The following is a 19,210-nucleotide window of genomic DNA, read 5'->3' as shown; positions in this document are numbered from 1 at the left end:
CCAATACTTCTGCACTTCATCTGTGCCATTGCAGCTATGGACAGAATCTCTCATATGTGCAACACTATTAAAAATCTCTACGATGGAATACATATTGTTCCCTAGACTTTATATCTTGCCTATATTGCACATACAGTCAAGCCCGAAATTATTCATACCCCTGGCAAATTCTGACTTAAAGTTACTTTTATTCAACCAGCAAGTTTTTTTTATTTTTATTTTTTTTATTAGAAATGACACAGACGTCTCCCAGAAGATAATAAGACGATGTACAAGAGGCATCATTGTGGAAAAAAATATTACTCATCTTTTATTTACATTTGAACAAAAAGTGGCATGTCCAAAATTATTCATACCCTTCGCAATAATCAATAGAAAAGCCTTTATTGGCTATTAGAGCAATCAAACGCTTCCTATAATTGCTGACCAGCTTTTTGCATGTCTCCACTGGTATTTTTGCCCATTCATCTTTAGCGATAAGCTCCAACTCTTTCAGGTTGGAGGGTCTCCTTGCCATCACCCTGATCTTTAGCTCCCTCCACAGATTCTCAATTGGATTTAAGTCAGGACTCTGGCTGGGCCACTGCAAAACGTTAATGTTTTTATCTGCTAACCATTTCTTCACTACTTTTGCTGTGTGTTTTGGGTCGTTGTCATGCTGAAATGTCCACTGGTGCTCAAGGCCAAGTTTCTCTGCAGACTGCCTGATGTTGTTGTTGAGAATTTTGATGTATTGCTCCTTTTTCATGGTGCCGTTTACTGGGATTATGTTCCCTGGTCCACCGGCTGAAAAAACACCCCCAAAACATTAGGTTCCCACCACCATGTTTGACAGTGGAGATAGTGTTCTTAGGGTTGAAGGCTTCTCCTTTTTTTACACCAAATGAAGGCTACATCGTTGTGGCCAAACAATTCAAATTTTGTTTCATCTGGCCATAAAACAGAAGACCAGTCTTCTTCTTTGTCCAGATGAGCATTTGCAAAGGCCAAGCGGGCTTTTTAACTTTAAGTCAGAATTTGTCAGAGGTATGAATAATGTCGGGCTTGACTGTATTATCACAGATGCAAACTAATTAAGACACAATAAAAACCAGCCCATATGCAAAGTAAACAGTTTTAAATATGCTTTTGTTTAATGCTGTATTAGTGTGTATTTTAAAGAAATATACAGTAGTGAAATAAAATAGTATCTGTTAAAACATTAATGCAAGTTGTTATTTGCTACAGATTACTACCGGCTTGTCTCTTAGTTTGGCATAAATAAATATGACACAAATACAATTTTTAATTCAGTATATAATTATTTTGATAAATTCTCATTTTAGATACCTAAACTCAATATTGATACAGAATCAAGTGTTTCCTTCTGTCTGTGAATGTTGACTTTCTTGTCAATGAACACTAAGCATTTACTGTAAAAATTTAATATGTGCATACAGTTGCAATTTTAATTATTTAACCCCCAGAGACTGCAGTACTTTACAAATACAAGCTTTTCTGAAGATTCAGGACTCTATAAAAATTACATCTACAACAGTTTACTGGCATATTAAAAGTGATAGTTTCAATATATAATGTAATGTTTTTGAGTTATAGGATTTTTTCATAATACAGGTATGTCACAATTATTCAACCCCTATTCAACAATGCTGTTTTAAGTCACTTATTGTTATAGTAGGGAACAAAATTGTCTTAAAACACAATTAAGCATTTAAAAAAACTGAATTTGAAGAAAGCAGTAGCATTGTAAAAACCAAAAATTACCAGTGATCTGAAAGCTTATTCAGGCAAAGAATGGGCCAAGATTGCAGTTTATTGGTGGTTTTAAAGAATAAAAGATTCTGCACCAAATTTAACTTTTGGGGGTTGAATAATTTTGAACATATTTAATTTTTTCATTATGCATTAACTTACGTACTCAGAATTACTCAAATGTGTATTAATAAACTTTCTCTAATAGTGTACTGATGCCTTTGTTAAATTGGTTTCACAAATTTTTGTTGCAGCAAAATGTCTTGCAGGTCAAGGGGGTTGAATAATTTTGATTGCAACTGTTTTTGCTGTCATTATATTATTAAGCCATTGCGATTTGCTTTGAGATGTTGGTATTAGCATATTAGCCATATAATCATTACCATATAAAGGTGGTAAACCAGATATCTCATGAAATCCATACAAGGTTACCATAAAGTATTTGTACTCTATACATGTAGTAAACTTAATAAAACTCTGAAATACCTACAGAAATTACCTTTGTCCACTTTACCTCACAAGGAAAATTACAAAAACTGACTAATAAAGATTTACAGAAAGAAGGATTAAACAAAATAAGTTACATTTAAAGGGAAAGTACTCTATTTTTTAACCAAATAATCATATAAATTCTTCCTGTAAAAATAGCTTGTATGAATATAGAAAATTCATTTGTAGTTCATCAAATATGTGACCCTGGAACACAAAACCAATTATAAGGGTCTTTTTTTTTTAAATTAATCTAAATAATGAATAAAAAAGATTTCCATTGATGTATGGTTTGTTAGGATTTGAAAATATTATGGACACAACTATTTGAAAATCTGGAATCTGAGGGTGCAAAAAAATCAAAATACTGAGAAAATCACCTTTAAAGTTGTCCAAATTAAGTTAGCAATGCATTTTACTAATCAAAAATTAAGTTTTGATACATTTACTGTAGGAAATGTACAAAATATTTTCATGGAACAATTTTCATGGATCTTTACTTAATATCCTAATGATTTTTGGCATTAAAGAAAATGTCAGTTATTGTACAGTGACACAACAACAATATAGTATCTGTTTATATTGCATGTAATCAAACTTGTTGTTATGTTTCTGACACTTAGTTTTGTCTTTTTCTTGTGGCAGAATGACATCACGCCTCTCCATGTGGCATCGAAAAGAGGAAATGCCAACATGGTCAGGCTGCTGCTGGAGAGAGGAGCCCGAATTGACGCCAAAACCAAGGTCAGTGCCGCAAGCAGTCGAACCACACAAACGTCTTTCTTCTCCAGCTCTATATTTAACTCATCAGAGGAAGTGACCGCATGGTTTTCCCCATTGCATTTATTGCACAACGACATTTGCATATTATATAGACTTGGAAAGAAGGAAGCTGTAATTTATGAACATATTACATGCAAAGTTTAACAGGAAACTAATTCAGTTGCTGTTAATTTGGGGCCACCATCAGCAGCTTTCTTAGAAACACAAGATGCTTTTTAAGACAGGAAATTTATTTGAAAGGGATAATTGAGGGATACATGCCGTTTGATTCTAATAAATGATAACAACCGCAGCCCTCAGGTTACATGTGTTTGGCACCACTGTCAGAGAGAAATTGCATGCAGATGTTGCACTCTTCTCTCTCTCCAGTAGTGGAGTGCTGTCTTTGACATATTGGCACATGCCTGTTATATTGGGAGGGAATGCAATGTTACTGATGGCTGATGTTTGTAGATTCTGGCACCTGCCGGTGGGGCAGTGTTGAATATATGTGTGCTTGTTTTCAAAATCTCCAGGACGGCCTGACACCTTTACACTGTGGAGCGAGGAGTGGTCATGAACAAGTGGTTGAGATGTTACTTGATCGTGGAGCACCCATCCTCTCGAAGACAAAGGTTAGGCTGTTCTGCACTTAAAAATGAATATTATTTTGTAATTTATTCACCCTCATGTCTTTTCCAAGGCTGTCTGACATGAAATTACATATTTTTCATGCTGAAGAATGTTCATTCTAGTCTTTTACATAAATTGAAAGTAAATGGGAACTCTGTGTGCCAAACTACGATGGCATTTTAGTGCCACAATAAAAAAAATAAAAAAAATCTAAAATTAAAGTTGTAATATTTTGAGAATAAAGTTAAAATATTTTAAAAATTAAAGTCAAAATGTTTTTAAAATAAATTCGAAATTACGATGTTTTGAGAAAGTTTTGAGAATAACGTTGAAATTTTGAGAATAAAGTCGTAATATTTTGAGAATAAAGTTGAAATGTTTTAAAAATGATTTTGAAATGTTTTGAGAATAAAGTTGAAATTTTAAGAATGAAGTTGGAATGTTTAGAGAATAAAGTTGAAATGGTTTGAAAATAAATTAGAAATTATGATAATGAAGTTGAAATGTTTAGAGAATAAAGTTGAAATTTTGAGAATAAAGTCGTAATATATTGAGAATAAAGTCGAAATGTTTTAAAAATATATTTGAAATGTTTCAAGAATAAAGTCGAAATGTTTTGAGAATAAAGTTGAAATTTTGAGAATAAATTTAAAAAAAATTGAAATAAATTTGAAATGCTTTGAAGATAAATTAGAAATTACAATAATAATGTCGAAATGTTTTGAGAATAAAGTTGAAATGTTTTGAAAATAAATTTGAAATGTTTTGAGAATAAAGTCAAAATGTTTTGAAAATAAATTTGAAATTACGATAATAAAGTTGAAATGTTTTGAGAATAAATTCGAAATTGTGAGAATAAAGTTAGAATGTTTTGAGAATAAAGTCGAAATGTTTTGAAAATAAATTTGAAATTACGATGTTTTGAGAAAGTTTTGAGAATAAAGTTGAAATTTTGAGAATAAAGTCGTAATATTTTGAGAATAAAGTTGAAATGTTTTAAAAATGATTTTGGAATGTTTTGAGAATAAAGTTGAAATTTTAAGAATGAAGTTGGAATGTTTAGAGAATAAAGTTGAAATGTTTTGAAAATAAATTATAAATTATGATAATGAAGTTGAAATGTTTAGAGAATAAAGTTGAAATTTTGAGAATAAAGTCGTAATATATTGAGAATAAAATCGAAATGGTTTAAAATATATTTGAAATGTTTCAAGAATAAAGTCGAAATGTTTTGAGAATAAAGTTGAAATTTTGAGAATAAATTTAAAAAAATTTGAAATAAATTTGAAATGTTTTGAAAATAAATTAGAAATTACAATAATAATGTCGAAATGTTTTGAGAATAAAGTCGAAATTTTGAGAATAAATTCAAAATGTTTTGAAAATAAAGTCGAAATGTTTTGAGAATAAATTTGAATTACAATAATAATGTCGAAATTTTGAGAATAAAGTCAGAATGTTTTAATAATAAAGTCAAAATGTTTTGAAAATGAATATAAAATTACAATAATAAGGTCGAAATGTTTCGAGAATAAAGTTGAAATTTTGAGAATAAAGTCGGAATATTTAGAGAATAAAGTTGAAATGTTTTGAAAATAAATTTGAAATTACGATAATAAAGTCAAAATGTTTCGAGAATAAAGTCGAAATTTTGCGAATAAAGTCATCATGTTTAGAGAATAAAGTCTAAATGTTTTGAAAATAAATTCGAAATTACGATAATAAAGTCGAAATGTTTGGAGAATAAAGTCGAAGTTTTGAGAACAAAGTCAGAATGTTTTGAGAATAATGTGTAAATGTTTTAAAAATAAATCTGAAATGTTTTGAGAATAAAGTCGAAATGTTTTGAAAATAAATTTGAAATGTTTTGAGAATAAAGTCAAAATGTTTTGAAAATAAATTTGAAATTACGATATTAAAGTTGAAATGTTTTGAGAATAAAGTCGAAATTTCGAGAATAAAGTCAAAATATTTTGAAAATAAATTTGAAATTACAATAATAAAGTCTAAATGTTTTGAGAATAAAGTCGAAATTGTGAGAATAAAGTTAGAATGTTTTGAGAATAAAGTCGAAATGTTTTGAAAATAAATTTGAAATTACAACAATAAAGTTTAAATGGTTTGAGAATAAAGTCGAAATGTTTTGAAAATAAATTTTGAAATTACGATAATAAAGTCGAAATGTTTTGAGAATAAAGTCGAAGTTTTGAGAACAAAGTCATAATGTTTTGAGAATAATGTGTAAATGTTTTGAAAATAAATTTGAAATGTTTTGAGAATAAAGTCGAAATGTTTTGAAAATAAATTTGAAATGTTTTGAGAATAAAGTCGAAATGTTTTGAAAATAAATTTGAAATGTTTTGAGAATAAAGTCGAAATGTTTTGAAAATAAATTTGAAATTACGATAATAAAGTTGAAATGTTTTGAGAATAAAGTCGAAATTTTGAGAATAAAGTCGTAATGTTTCGAGAATAAAGTCAAAATATTTTGAAAATAAATTCGAAATTACAATAATAAAGTCTAAATGTTTTGAGAATAAAGTCGAAATTGTGAGAATAAAGTTAGAATGTTTTGAGAATAAAGTCGAAATTGTGAGAATGAAGTTAGAATGTTTTGAGAATAAAGTCGAAATGTTTTGAAAATAAATTTGAAATTACAACAATAAAGTTTAAACGTTTTGAGAATAAAGTCAAAATGTTTTGAAAATAAATTTTCAATTACGATAATAAAGTTGAAATGTTTTAAGAATAAAGTCGAAATGTTTTGAAAATAAATTCGAAATTACGATAATAAAGTCTAAATGTTTCGAGAATAAAGTCAAAATGTTTTAAAAATAAATTTTAAATGTTTTGAGAATAAAGTTGAAATGTTTTGTGAATAAAGTTAAAAAGTTTTGAAAATAAAGTCTAAATATTTAGGGAACAAAGTCCGCAAAAACATCTGTGGCCTCCAATCTTTCATTCCTCACATGTATTTAGTTAAAAACGTTCTAAAGGTAGAAGTGGACTCCCAGCTTCTTAACGTAAGTTATATTGTTGTCTTTTCTGAGGTATATAAGTGACTTCTCACAAGCTGTTTTATTCACGGTATAATGCAGATTTTGAAAGCTGAGACTTTGGAATATCTCCTGCTACTCCCAATCCGGGTCATTTGCATGTGCAATAGGCTAGAATATGCTCTCAAAATATTATACCTTTAATCTCATAATTGCTAGAAATTAATTCTCGTAATTTTGACTTCATTCTCAAACCATTTCGACTTTATTTTCGTAATTTCAATTTTATTCTGGAAATATTACAAATGTAATCTTGTAATCTTACATTTTTTAACACACTAAAACGCCATCGTACCAAACAGAATGTAATGCTGAATTTAACATGAAATCGTTCTGTCCGTTCACTTTTATTATATGGAAAACTGCAGCCCAGATGTTCTGCTAAACATCTCCTTTTGCCAAATCAGATTTATTTATGTAGCACTTTATACCAAACTATGTTTTAAAGCAGCTTTACAGTTACAAACAGTAAAAAAGCAGTGATTGTGTTGCAAAATCCATCACTTATGAAAGAAAGAAATTTTTGATAAACAGCTCTACAGAAGACAATAGTGTCATTATGCAGTTCAATTTAGTTCAGTGTTAATTTAAGTCAATTTAACAGCAGTCAAGGTTGCAAAGTTCATCAATTATGAAATTAGTTCAATTCAGCTACAAGTCAATGTTTATTTAATTCTGTTTAATAACTGGGTTGATGTTACAAAGTTAGTGGTACTCTTTTGTAATTCACTTTAGATCAAAGTGTCTGCTAAATGCATACAACTGTCTTTTAAACTTACATTTTAAACCAAGCTCTTTTAAACCAACATTTTTGTGCTCTATCAAGGGTTTGGAATGACATGATGGCATGTGAATGACATCATTTTTGAATGAACTGTTTCTTTAAGTGTATGCAGATGTGACATGATCATTTTTTCTTCCATTTTTCCATTGCATCACTGAACACTTTCCTGGAATCTGAAAGCAAAGCAAAACATGGTCACAGACTTCTCGCCAAATTAGATAATATCCCAGCCGATTAGTGTCACAATGGAGCAATTGTTTTAGTACAAATAGTGACGTATAAATGCACTCTCACTGTTCTTTTACCCCAGATGTCCTTTTTGAGGGGGGATTATGGCTCTATTAGATTTTCAAAGTTTACTCTTTTCTTCACTGAATTCTTAGAAAGATGAAAAACTCCTTTAGATGTGATCCATCTGTGATTCCTACAAGGTGCCAAGTGGAGAAGTAGAGAATAGAGAAGTGAAAGTTCATCAGTTATTTGATTTCACCATAACCCGAATTGTTGCGTTTCAACAGAACGGCCTTTCACCGTTGCACATGGCCACGCAAGGAGATCATCTGAACTGCGTTCAGCTTTTGCTACATCATGAAGTGCCCGTGGACGACGTCACCAATGATTACCTGACCGCCCTGCATGTCGCTGCACACTGCGGACACTATAAAGTTGCCAAGGTCCTTGTGGACAAGAAGGCCAATCCTAATGCCAAAGCACTGGTGAGTCTTGTGTTAACAAGTTGGATGTACCAGGATCAGCATCTTTTTGATCCTGTCTAACAAACTAAATGACCTTTGGCTATGTATGAGGTCTGGTACACTTTACAGCTTATTATATACAGTTGAGGTCAAAAGTTTACACCCCCCTTTCAGAATTTGCAAAATGTTAATTATTTGACATGCATGTTATTGTTTATTTAGTACTGACCTGAATAAGATATTTTACATGTTCTTTTTTGTTTTTGTTTAGTGATAGTTGTTTATGAGTCCTTTGTTTGTCCTGAACAGTTAAACTGCCTGCTGTTCTTCAGAAAAAATCCTTCAGGTCCCACAAATTGTGTATTTGAACCCTTTCCAACAATGACTGTATGATTTTGAGATCCATCTTTTCACACTGAGGACAACTGAGGGACTCATATGCAACTATTTCAGAAGGTTCAAACGCTCGCTGATGCTCCAAAAGGAAAAACGATGCCTTAAGAGCCGGGGGTGAAAACTTTTGAACAGAATGGAAATGTGTACAGTTTTCTTATTTTGCCTAAATATGATTTTTTTTTTTTTTTTTTAGAAATAGCCTTCAGAAGCTACAGTAGATACTTACATGCTTCCCAGAAGGCAAAATAAGATAATTTACCCTGATTCTCAAATTCTAAAAGTTTTCACCCCCCGGCTCTTAATGCATGTTTTTTTTAATCCTCAATTTGTTCCAAACCTGTATAAGTTTCTTTGAGCTGTTGAGTGAAAAAGAAGTTATTTTGAAGAATGATGGTAACCAAACAGTCAGCAGTAGCTATTGACTTCCATAGTATGGAAAAATGCTATTGAGGTCAATGGCTACACTGCAAAAAATGCTTTTCTTACTTACATTTTTTGTCTTGTTTCCAGCCAAAATATCAAAAAATTATTAAATCAAGAAGGATTTTCTAGACAAGTAAAAATTATTAACTTGTTTTCAGAAGAAAAAAAACAAGTGCAATTTTGCTTGAAAAAAGCAAAATAATCTGCCAGTGGGGTAAGAAAAAATAATCTTGTTTTCTGATTGAAATAAAAAAAAAAAATTCTTACTCTGTTGGCAGATTATTTAGCTTGGTCTAAGCAAAAACTTCTTGATTTAAGAATTTTTAGATATTTTGGCTGGAAACAAGACAAAAAATCTGGACCAACATGTTTTTGAAGCCGGAATGTGATGTGCCTAAAACGCAGACACAAAACAATTTTTTTTTTATACTGTATTTTATCTTGATATTAATAATCATTATTACAATATAAAAAGTAATCATCTACAATAATGATTTTTGTCATAGTATTGCAGCCCTATGATGTCCTATATGTAAAATTTTGATTTTAAACATTGACAACTGTTTAAAATATTGAAGTAATTGTGTAAATAAAAATTGCCCTCACAAATGTAAAAAATGCTCCTTAATGGAAAAGTTATTTTTTGACCCTGCAATACACTGAAAAAAGATTGATGTAAAAACTATTTTCACTCAGAAATTGCGTTTTGACATTTCTTTTACAAAGAAACAGCAAGTAACACATTGAATTAAGTGTGAGATTTTGAAGTAGCAGACCTGAAGTAGTATTTTCTTTTAAAATGTACTCCAGTAATGCAATAATATGTTTTGACAAATGATGTGTGTTTACATTTTAATTTTTTATGGTATCCAATCAGCAAGTCAAAAAAAAAAAAAATCTTTCCAGCTTTGTGTCCACTGTATGCATCAGATGTTACTAGTCTGAACCCAAACCCTGGCCAAGAGAAATGTTACTCCATATTGATGTTTATTCAGAAAAACGTCCTACTTAAATATGTTACACTGAGGTAAAAAAACAAAGCTTACTAGTCTCGTAAAATCCCAGAATTCCCTCTCCCCTCCCTTTGGCTTCCACTTTAGAATGGTACCCTCCAAAATTTAATATGTGAGCTCTTTGAGGGAAGGCTTTGGCATGTAACATGCTTTGTTTCTGCACAGTGCCATGGCGATCTGTAAAAAGCCCCTTTTGGCACAGAGCGCAGTGAATACTGTCATGCTCTGAAGTAATGGTTAGAGAACGGGCGTGTCGCTGCAGTTTATGAGGAAAAAGGAAGAAAGAAAGAAAACTGTAGAAAGACAAGTCTGCCAAGCATTGAGCTGCAGGAGCCACGTGTTTTCATTCGTCTGGAAACAAAGCTTTGTTAACTCTTCAGTCATCTGGTTATGCACAAAAAGCAACTAGATTATTTTACTAAGCTGGAGTAAAAACCACAGCAATCTTGTTTTCTCTCTGTAGAATGGTTTTACACCACTTCATATCGCCTGCAAGAAGAACAGGATTAAAGTGATGGAGCTGCTGCTGAAACACGGAGCGTCCATTCAGGCTGTGACTGAGGTGAGAGAGCAAGAGTTTTGCTTAATATCTATTTGCAGAGCTTGCACTTTGGTCTATTTTAATGAACAATTCTGAATGCAACAAAGATTGCTTAAGTTTTTGTAAGAAATGTTGGCTGTTGTGTGTGAAAACCATTATAAATAGAGAGACATTTGTCTCTCCTACTTTTCAGCACATGAGTACTTCTTTAGAGTTTTAATTGGCTTGTAAATGATGAACTATGACTTTTAAGACCAGCCAGCTGCGTTTTCAGAACAAGCGAGCTTTAGTGGTAATTTTCACAATGGCAACGGCCCATTTACCTGCAATTTACAAAATCAGCCAAATATAAATGTTATGTCACCTAATTAATATTCATGAGCAAAGTTGATAAGGTTTATAAAGCATCCCTCCTACTTTTCTGATTGTCCATACACCCCAGATGAAAGTCTTGTGCTGTTAAATGACATTACAAAGTCTGTTTATGTCTCAAAAAACTTTTTGGCAACTTTATAGCTCACAGTTGTCTGATATATCTGCCATGTTTATATATCTCATGTTTGACAGTGCAACTTGAACACTCACAGTGTCCATTTATAATTCGCAATGTGACTTTATATGTGTCCCTGGACCACAAAACCAGTCATAAAAGTCAATTTTGTGAAATTGAGATTTATACATATTCTGAAAGCTGATTCTTTTTTTCTGTATTGATGTGTTGTTTGTTAGTTTACAACTTTTTGAAAATCTAAAATCTTAGGGTGCAAAAAAAATCTAAATACTGAGAAAATCGCCTTTTAAGTTGTCCAAATTAAGTTCTTAGCAATGCATATTAATCAAAAATTAAGTTTTAATATATTTACAGTAGGAAATTTACAAAATATCTTCATGGAACATGATCTTAATATTCAAGTGATTTGTTGAAATAAAAGAAAAATCGATACTTTTGACATATACAATGCATTTTTGGCTATTGCTACAAATATACCTGTGCTACTTAAGACTGGTTTTGTGGTTCAGGATCACATATATCAAAACGACATCTTAGTTTCTTATAATTTCTACTTTTAAACTCACAATGTGTTGCTTTGAATCTTGCAGTTGTTTCTAGTCATTGTGAGTATTTTTTTGTAATTGCGACTTTATAAAGTACCTTACAACTGCAAGTTTATTTCTCAGCCTTTACAGCTTTATATCTCACATTGTGATTTTATTTTACAGTTATCTTTCAGGCAGAAATAGGTTTTCATACATAGCAATGAAGCATTTTACAATCGACTTAGATGTGAAGTGTTTTAATCAATTATCCTGTTGTTTTTAAAAACAACATGTGCGATTTGAAATGAGGTAATATTTGCTTTAGCATGCAGTTCCCAGTGCTTCAAAGCTGCATATTTCTGTGTCTCTGGCAGTCTGGACTCACGCCGATTCATGTGGCCGCTTTTATGGGCCATGAAAACATTGTGACTCAGTTGACAAATCACGGAGCGTCTCCTAACGCGATGAATGTGGTGAGTACATGCATCTTCAGCCCCACCAGCAAACAAACTATACGAGTTTCATTTTAATAATGAAAAAAATAAAGCAAAACAAAACATTTCAGAGAAGCCCCAGAGGCCAGCCGTGTTCCACTTTGGAACGTGTCATTGCTTGCCACATTGGTTTGGTCTCCTGTTTCATAAAGCCTTTTAGGGTAATAACAGTCTCTGTCCATGTGCTTAAACATACGTCTGACCGCAGGTTGGAACTCTTCAGTCTACTGTAATTAGAGTACAGTCAGACTGTAATCATGCTCGACTGTTCTCCATCAGACAGACGGTGGGCCAACAGAGTTGCTGTTACCGTAGAAACGCGCTTTTGTTGGGGTGCAACTCATTGAGGCAGTCAAAAGAAAGCAAGACGGTTTGGGCAGAGGGGCCGAATCTGATAAAAGACACAGACAAAGGCTTACTGTCCAAACACAGTTGTACCTTTTTTCCAGAAGCTTTCTCTGTGTGTGTTTTAGAGAGGAGAGACGGCGCTCCATATGGCTGCCAGGGCAGGACAGGCAAACGTGGTGAAATTCCTGGTGGCGAATGGAGCAGATGTGGACGCCAAAGCCAAGGTGAGTGATGTGCTGCTTTATTAGTGGTGTTTAAAGTTCGGCAAGTAGTTTGCTCCAATTTTGCAGCTTGTTGAGGAAAGGTGTGATGTTGTTTTTCAGAGTGAGTAGATTTATATTTATTGTCTGGCAGATGATAAAACAGGTCAAACAAATCCCATTTGCATTGAATGAAGGCCTTGAGAGAGATATGAGTTTGGGGTCTTTTGACTTGAGTCACAATGCAACCAATCAGAACACCCTAACGTTCACATACAGTGAGGGAAAAAATTATTTGATCCCCTGCTGATTTTGTATGTTTGCCCACTGACCAAGAAATGATCAGTCTATAATTTTAATGGTAGGTTTATTTAAACAGTGAGAGACAGAATAACAGCAAAAAAGACAGAAAAATGCATTTTAAAAAAGTTTTGAATGATTTGCAAAACAAGACTTAGTACTTGGTGGTAAAACCCTTGTTGGCAATCACAGAGGTCAGAAGTTTCTTGTAGTTGGCCACCAGGTTTGCACACATCTCAGGAAGGATTGTGTCCCACTCCTCTTTGCAGATCCTCTCCAAGTCATTAAGGTTTCAAGACTGACATTTGGCAACTTAAACCATCAGCTCCTTCCACATTTTCTACGGCATTAAGGTCTGGAGGCTGGCTAGGCCACTCCAGGACCTTAATGTGCTTCTTCTTGAGCCACTCCTTTGTTGCCTTGGCCGTGTGTTTTGGGTCATTGTCATGCTGGAATACCCATCCACGACCCATTTTAAAGAGAAGGAGGTTCTCACCCAAGATTTGACGGTACATGGCCCCATCCATCGTCCCTTTGATGTGATGCAGTTGTCCTGCCCCCATGTTTGATGGTGGGGATGGTGTTCTTGGGGTCATATGCAGCATTCCTCCTCCTCCAGCGAGTTGAGTTAATGCCAAAGAGCTTGATTTTGGTCTCATCCGACCACAACACTTTCACCCAGTTCTCCTCTGAACCATTCAGATGTTCATTGGAAAACTTTAGATGGACCTATACATGTGCTTTCTTGAGCAGGGGGACCTTGCAGGCTCTGCAGGTTTCAGTCCTTCACGGTGCAGTGTGTTACCAGTTGTTTTCTTGGTGTCCGTGGTCCCAGCTGCCTTGAGATCTTTGACAAGATCCTCCTGAGTAGTTGTAGGCTGATTCCTCACCGTTCTCTTGATCATTGAAACTCCACGAAGTGAGATCTTGCATGGAGCCCCAGGCCGAGGGAGATTGACAGTTATTTTTTGTTTCTTCCATTTGCAAATAATCGCACCAATGTTGTCACCTTCTCCCCAAGCTACTTGACGATAGCTTTGTGTAGGTCTACAATCTTGTCCCTAACATCCTTAGACAGCTCTTTGGTCATGAGTTTGGAATCTGATTGATTGACTGCTTCTGTGGACAGGTGTCTTTTATGCAGGTAACAAACTGAGATTAGACTCCTTTTAAAAGAGTGCTCCTAATCTCAGTTTGTTACTTGTATAAAAGACACCTGGGAGCCAGAATCTTGCTGATTGATGGGGATCAAATACTTATTTCACTCATTACGGGTTTGGAATGACATAAGGATGAGTAATTGATGACAGAATTTAGATTTTTGGGTGAACTATTCCTTCAAATCCACAAAGAACACCTTAGAAACCACATAGCACTATCCTGGCAATGATCTAGAAAACCTTGGAAACTGCAAAGCAGAAACTTTCTTCAGAAAATCTGGTTTGAAAATTCTAGTCAAGCATTAACCACAGTATATGGAAAAGTACAATAGTCAAGTACCATCTGTGATGTAAGTGTGTAAATGAAACATGCTTGTAAAATTAGGTTTTTCCTAATCCCACACAGTGTTATGAACCAGTGTGGTGAAACTACTGTATTATTCAAAGTGGAGCGTAATAGCTGTGGAATGCAATGCAGTCAATCTATACTAATAAGAAACAGTTGCTTGTTTGTTTGCGGTTACATTGAAGACTGTTGAAAGTCCTCTTTAGCATTGCCTCATTTAATTGAGTTCTGCAACCCTGCATGGAAAATCAAAAAGGTCTAGCATAAAGGTCTTATATGGGTGTGTGTTTGTGTGTGTAGGATGATCAGACCCCGCTGCATATATCCAGTCGTCTAGGAAAACCAGACATAATCCAGCAGTTACTGCAACATGGGGCTTCACCTGACACCACCACCACATCCGGATACACGCCGCTCCACCTGGCCGCTCGCGAAGGACACAAAGACGTGGCATCCATCCTGCTGGACAACGGAGCATCTCTTGGCATCACTACCAAGGTCAGTCACACCAACAAAGGACAATTCATAAAACTTGTTGCTCGTTATTTGGGAAGATTTGACTGCCAACTAGGCTATTTTTAACCTCTTGATGCTTTTGTTTATATTTACTATATAGTACACTCTATAAAAGGTATAAAAGCTGTGATAAGTGGCAAACCATTTACCATTTTTCTGAGAGTGTACTGTCCGAAAATGAAAATGAAAGTTGACAAATAATAGCTTTTCAAAGATCTAAGGGTTTAGCAGCAGTATTCCATCTATGTTTTGCATTATAGTACAAATGAAAACATGCAGGACTTAAAACGTTTCTATTGTGAGATGAATCCAATCTGTCACACTAGAACAAATTGTGCTGAAAATGACAAGCATCCAGTGAAAAACATCCAACAGCACTTTTGTCCACAGAAAATGTTCAATTTGAGAAATATTTATTGTTCGGATAATCGGTTATCCTCCCTCATCGTTGTCCAAGAAATTATGCAATCTGAGCACAGTTTATACAGTAAAAAAGTATGTGATCTTACTAGACTCTCACAAACAAAATGTTTATTTGTAATATTTCATATTTGTAATATGTTAACTTGTAATATAAATATTGGATATTATTTAGGCAAAATATAAAAGGGTGAACCCATCAGTATGTCCAATCTCAACTTCCTTTTTCAATTAACACTGTTTCAGGAAATACATACAAGTTGAGAAAGAAAATAGCATTCGCCAATTTTAACGATCCCTTGGTCATAGTATTAAAATGCATCATATTTCTATGGTATATCTTGTTTCAGAAATGTATTTTATTTCAAATAGTCAAATGTTTATGTGGTTTCAGTGAATCAAAATAGATCTTACTTTGATCGGACTATTAAACTGATCCACTTTGTCCTGTTCAGCGAGTCTTTCTCGCTATTTCCTATGGTCTCGTTCCACTTGTCATTTTTTTAAACAAGATTGTTTGATTGCATCCATTCCACAAGTTTGCCACCATGTGAGATCCCATCCCTAATGAAAAATAAATATACTAAAATGTATTTAAAATATATTTATTTATACATTTATAGTAAACTACAAATACATTTACATAGTATATGCACTTAATAAAAATACCCTGCAATTGGACTCTGTAAAATTAGAACAACTAATTTTGTATTTAATGCACTTTAATTGTGCGGAAGTAATGCTGAAGTCCAACTATTAAAGATATACTTAAGTATATTTGATTGTGCTAAAGTGGAACTATTGCAATTATACTTTAGGTACACTTTAAATATTTTGCATTTAAAGACTGATATTATTTAAAGATTATACAGTCCTCATCAATAGTGACATTAAAACATATTTTAGGCTTACTATTAAATAATGTGTATTGTGCACAAGTGGTACTCCAAATAAAGTTTAATTACAATTTTTATATCAGTAAGTCTCAAGTGATGTGTTAGTAAATATGTTTATAGACTTGAACTATACTTAGTATAAAATAAATGCATTTTAAATCTATTACGTTTTTACTAGGTGTTACAAACGGGATGACTGAGAGTGGGGATCCAAATGCAAGGCTTTATTAGACGAGGTCAAAACAGACAGGGTCGATCACCAGCAAACATAAACAGCAAAGATAATCCAATAGCGTAATCCAAAGAACAAGCGTGAGTCAAAATCCAGGTGAGCAGTCCAAAGGAAACAATGAAAAGAAGACCAGAAACTAGAAAACTATGACTAAGACTAGGAATAAACTGACTAAGACTATGACTATGAAAACAGGGAAAACAAACAGGGAAAAATGCTCAGTAATGTCCACAAATGTAAATCAATACTTCGCAATGTGTGTGTGTGATGAGCTGGCTTTTATGTCTGGTAAACAGGAAGTAACCATAGAGGCAGCAGAGGGAGCAGCAACAGTCAGTGGGGGTAAGGGCTCCCTCTGCTGGCCTGGCGTAACATAGCCCCCCCCCAAGGAGCGGCTTCCAGACGCTCCAAAAAACAACAGGAGGAAACAGTCCAGGGGAGCGGTGGGGGGGCCAGGAGACTGAGGCAGAAAAGGTGGGGCAAAGGCCCTCCAGAGCAGGGCAGGAGATTCAGGAGCCCTCCAGGGCAGGGCTGGAGGCAGAGCAGTCCTTTGAGGTGGAGCAAGAGTCTTAGGAGCCCTCCAGGGCGGAGCAGGAGGCTTAGCGACCCTCTGGGGCAGAGCAGGAAGCGTAGAAGCCCTCCGGGGCGAAGCCGAAGGCGGAGCAAGGGGTTTAGGAGCCCTCCAGGGCGGAGCAGGAGGCGGAGCGGCCCTCCAGGGCAGAGCAGGAGGCGCAGGAGCCCTCCAGGGCGGAGCAGGAGGCGCAGGAACCCTCCAGGGCGGAGCAGGAGGCGCAGGAGCCCTCCAGGGCGGAGCAGGAGGCGCAGGAGCCCTCCAGGGTGGAGCAGGAGGCGCAGGAGCCCTCCAGGGCGGAGCAGGAGGCGCAGGAGCCCTCCAGGGCGGAGCATGAGGCGCAGGAGCCCTCCAGGGCGGAGCAGGAGGCGCAGGAGCCCTCCAGGGCGAATCAGGAGGCGCAGGAGCCCTCCAGGGCGAATCAGGAGGCGCAGGAGCCCTCCAGGGCGGAACAGGAGGCGCAGGAGCCCTCCAGGGCGGAACAGGAGGCGTAGAAGCCCTCCAGGGCGGAACAGGTGGCCGCATCATGGACTGGGACCTGGGGAGAACAGGGATAGAGGAGGCAGACAGAGCAAGAAGAGAAGTAGAGAGTTCACGGGAGAACGTGGCCTCCATAGCCGTGACCAGGCAGACGAGAACTTCAGGACCGACTTTCGGGGCGGTTCCTGGGCAGACAGAGACTTCTGGAACGGCCCCAAACGCCAAGACAGAGATGACAGGGAACCTAGGCGGTGCAGGCAGAGCAGGGAGTCTTGGCGGGGCAGACAGAGCAAGGAACCTTGGCGGAGAAGACAGGGCAGGGAACTTTGGCGGCGCTGGCAGAGCAGGGAGCACTGGCGATGCGGGCAGAGCGTGAAGCCTTGGCTGAGCGGGCAGAGCGTGAAGCCTTGGCGGAGCGGGCAGAGCGTGAAGCCTTGGCGGAGCGGGCAGGGCGCGAAGCCTTGGCGGAGCGGGCAGGGCGTGAAGCCTTGGCGGAGCGGGCAGAGCGAGAAGCCTTGGCGGTGCTGGCAGAGCGTGAAGCCTTGGCTGAGCGGGCAGAGCGTGAAGTTCCGCTATGGACGCCACCTCCGAAGGAGGTATAGGCGCAGCGGACATGCGTGCAGAAGAGCTCTCCAGAGCAAACTTGTGGGCAGACTCATGGGCAGAAGAGGCCACTGGGGCACAGTGTGCAGCCCACACACTCAAAATGGCGATAGCCATAACAGGTAACACAGTTGGCGGAGGAATGCCCTCCGGGTCATTGGGCGTGGGGCTTGGGAGCGTTGGCTCTGTGTGACTTGGGAGCGTTGGCTCTGCATGGCTTGGCAGCGTTGGCTCTGCATGACTTGGGAGCGTTGGCTCTGCATGGCTTGGGTGCGTTGGCTCTGCATGGCTTGGGAGCGTTGGCTCTGTATGGCTTGAGAGTGAAGGCTCTGGATGCTCAGGGGAGATGTGACTTGGCAGTGAAGGAGTAGCTATGACCTGACTCGTCATGACAGGAGCAGCAGTGACTTGATTTGGCGTGAGAGGGACAGCTGTGGCTTGACTTGGCTCGGAGGGAACAGCTGCTTGACTTGGCCTGGCAGGAACAGCAGCTGTATCTTGACTTGTCCTGGCAGGAACAGTGACTGTGACGTGACTCGACTCGGCAGGGACAGCAGCTGTAACTTGATTTGGCGTGACAGGGACAGCTGTGGTTTGGCCTGGCTCGGAGGGAACAGCTGCTTGACTTGGCTCTGAAGAAACGACTGCTGCGACATGATTTGGCCTGACAGGAACAGCAGCTGTATCTTGACTTGTCCTGGCAGGGACAGTGACTGTGACGTGACTTGACTTGGTAGGAACGGCAGCTGGTGCAGGTTCGAGAGAAGCAGATATGACGTTCACAGGCAATGGCTTGGTTGACGTGGCGTGAGCAGACGCTGGCTTGGTTGACGTGGCGCTAGCAGATGCTGGCTCGGCTGACAGTAAGGGACCAGCTGAACGAGCCGACCGCAGTGGTGGGTCCTCCAAGCTAGACATTAGTCTCTGATACGTCCTGGGAGGGTGAGAGTCTGACGCTGTAGCCACCCTGTTAATAACAGACTCAGGTATGGCGGCCATCTTGCGTGCAGGTTCAAGCGTGGCGGCCATTTTGTGTGCAAGCACGGGCGTGGCGGTCATCTT

The 19,210-nt window shown here is 37.1% G+C and overlaps 1 protein-coding gene across 15 annotated transcripts in view; it reads left to right on the top strand.

The window, feature by feature from the left end:
• ank3b (ankyrin 3b) overlaps window positions 1-19,210 on the top strand; it is a 253,156-nt gene that overhangs the window by 154,866 nt on the left and 79,080 nt on the right. For all 15 annotated transcript variants that reach the window (XM_073827683.1, XM_073827680.1, XM_073827676.1 and 12 more), the window contains 7 exons: window positions 2,887-2,985; window positions 3,540-3,638; window positions 7,995-8,192; window positions 10,467-10,565; window positions 11,957-12,055; window positions 12,550-12,648; window positions 14,731-14,928. In XM_073827683.1, the coding sequence (XP_073683784.1) occupies window positions 2,887-2,985; window positions 3,540-3,638; window positions 7,995-8,192; window positions 10,467-10,565; window positions 11,957-12,055; window positions 12,550-12,648; window positions 14,731-14,928 (891 nt within the window). The remainder of the gene's footprint in view (window positions 1-2,886; window positions 2,986-3,539; window positions 3,639-7,994; window positions 8,193-10,466; window positions 10,566-11,956; window positions 12,056-12,549; window positions 12,649-14,730; window positions 14,929-19,210) is intronic.

The sequence above is a fragment of the Garra rufa genome, chromosome 22 (assembly GCF_049309525.1).
Source record: "Garra rufa chromosome 22, GarRuf1.0, whole genome shotgun sequence".
Taxonomy (NCBI): domain Eukaryota; kingdom Metazoa; phylum Chordata; class Actinopteri; order Cypriniformes; family Cyprinidae; genus Garra; species Garra rufa.
This window is presented reverse-complemented; position numbering and strand designations above follow the sequence as displayed.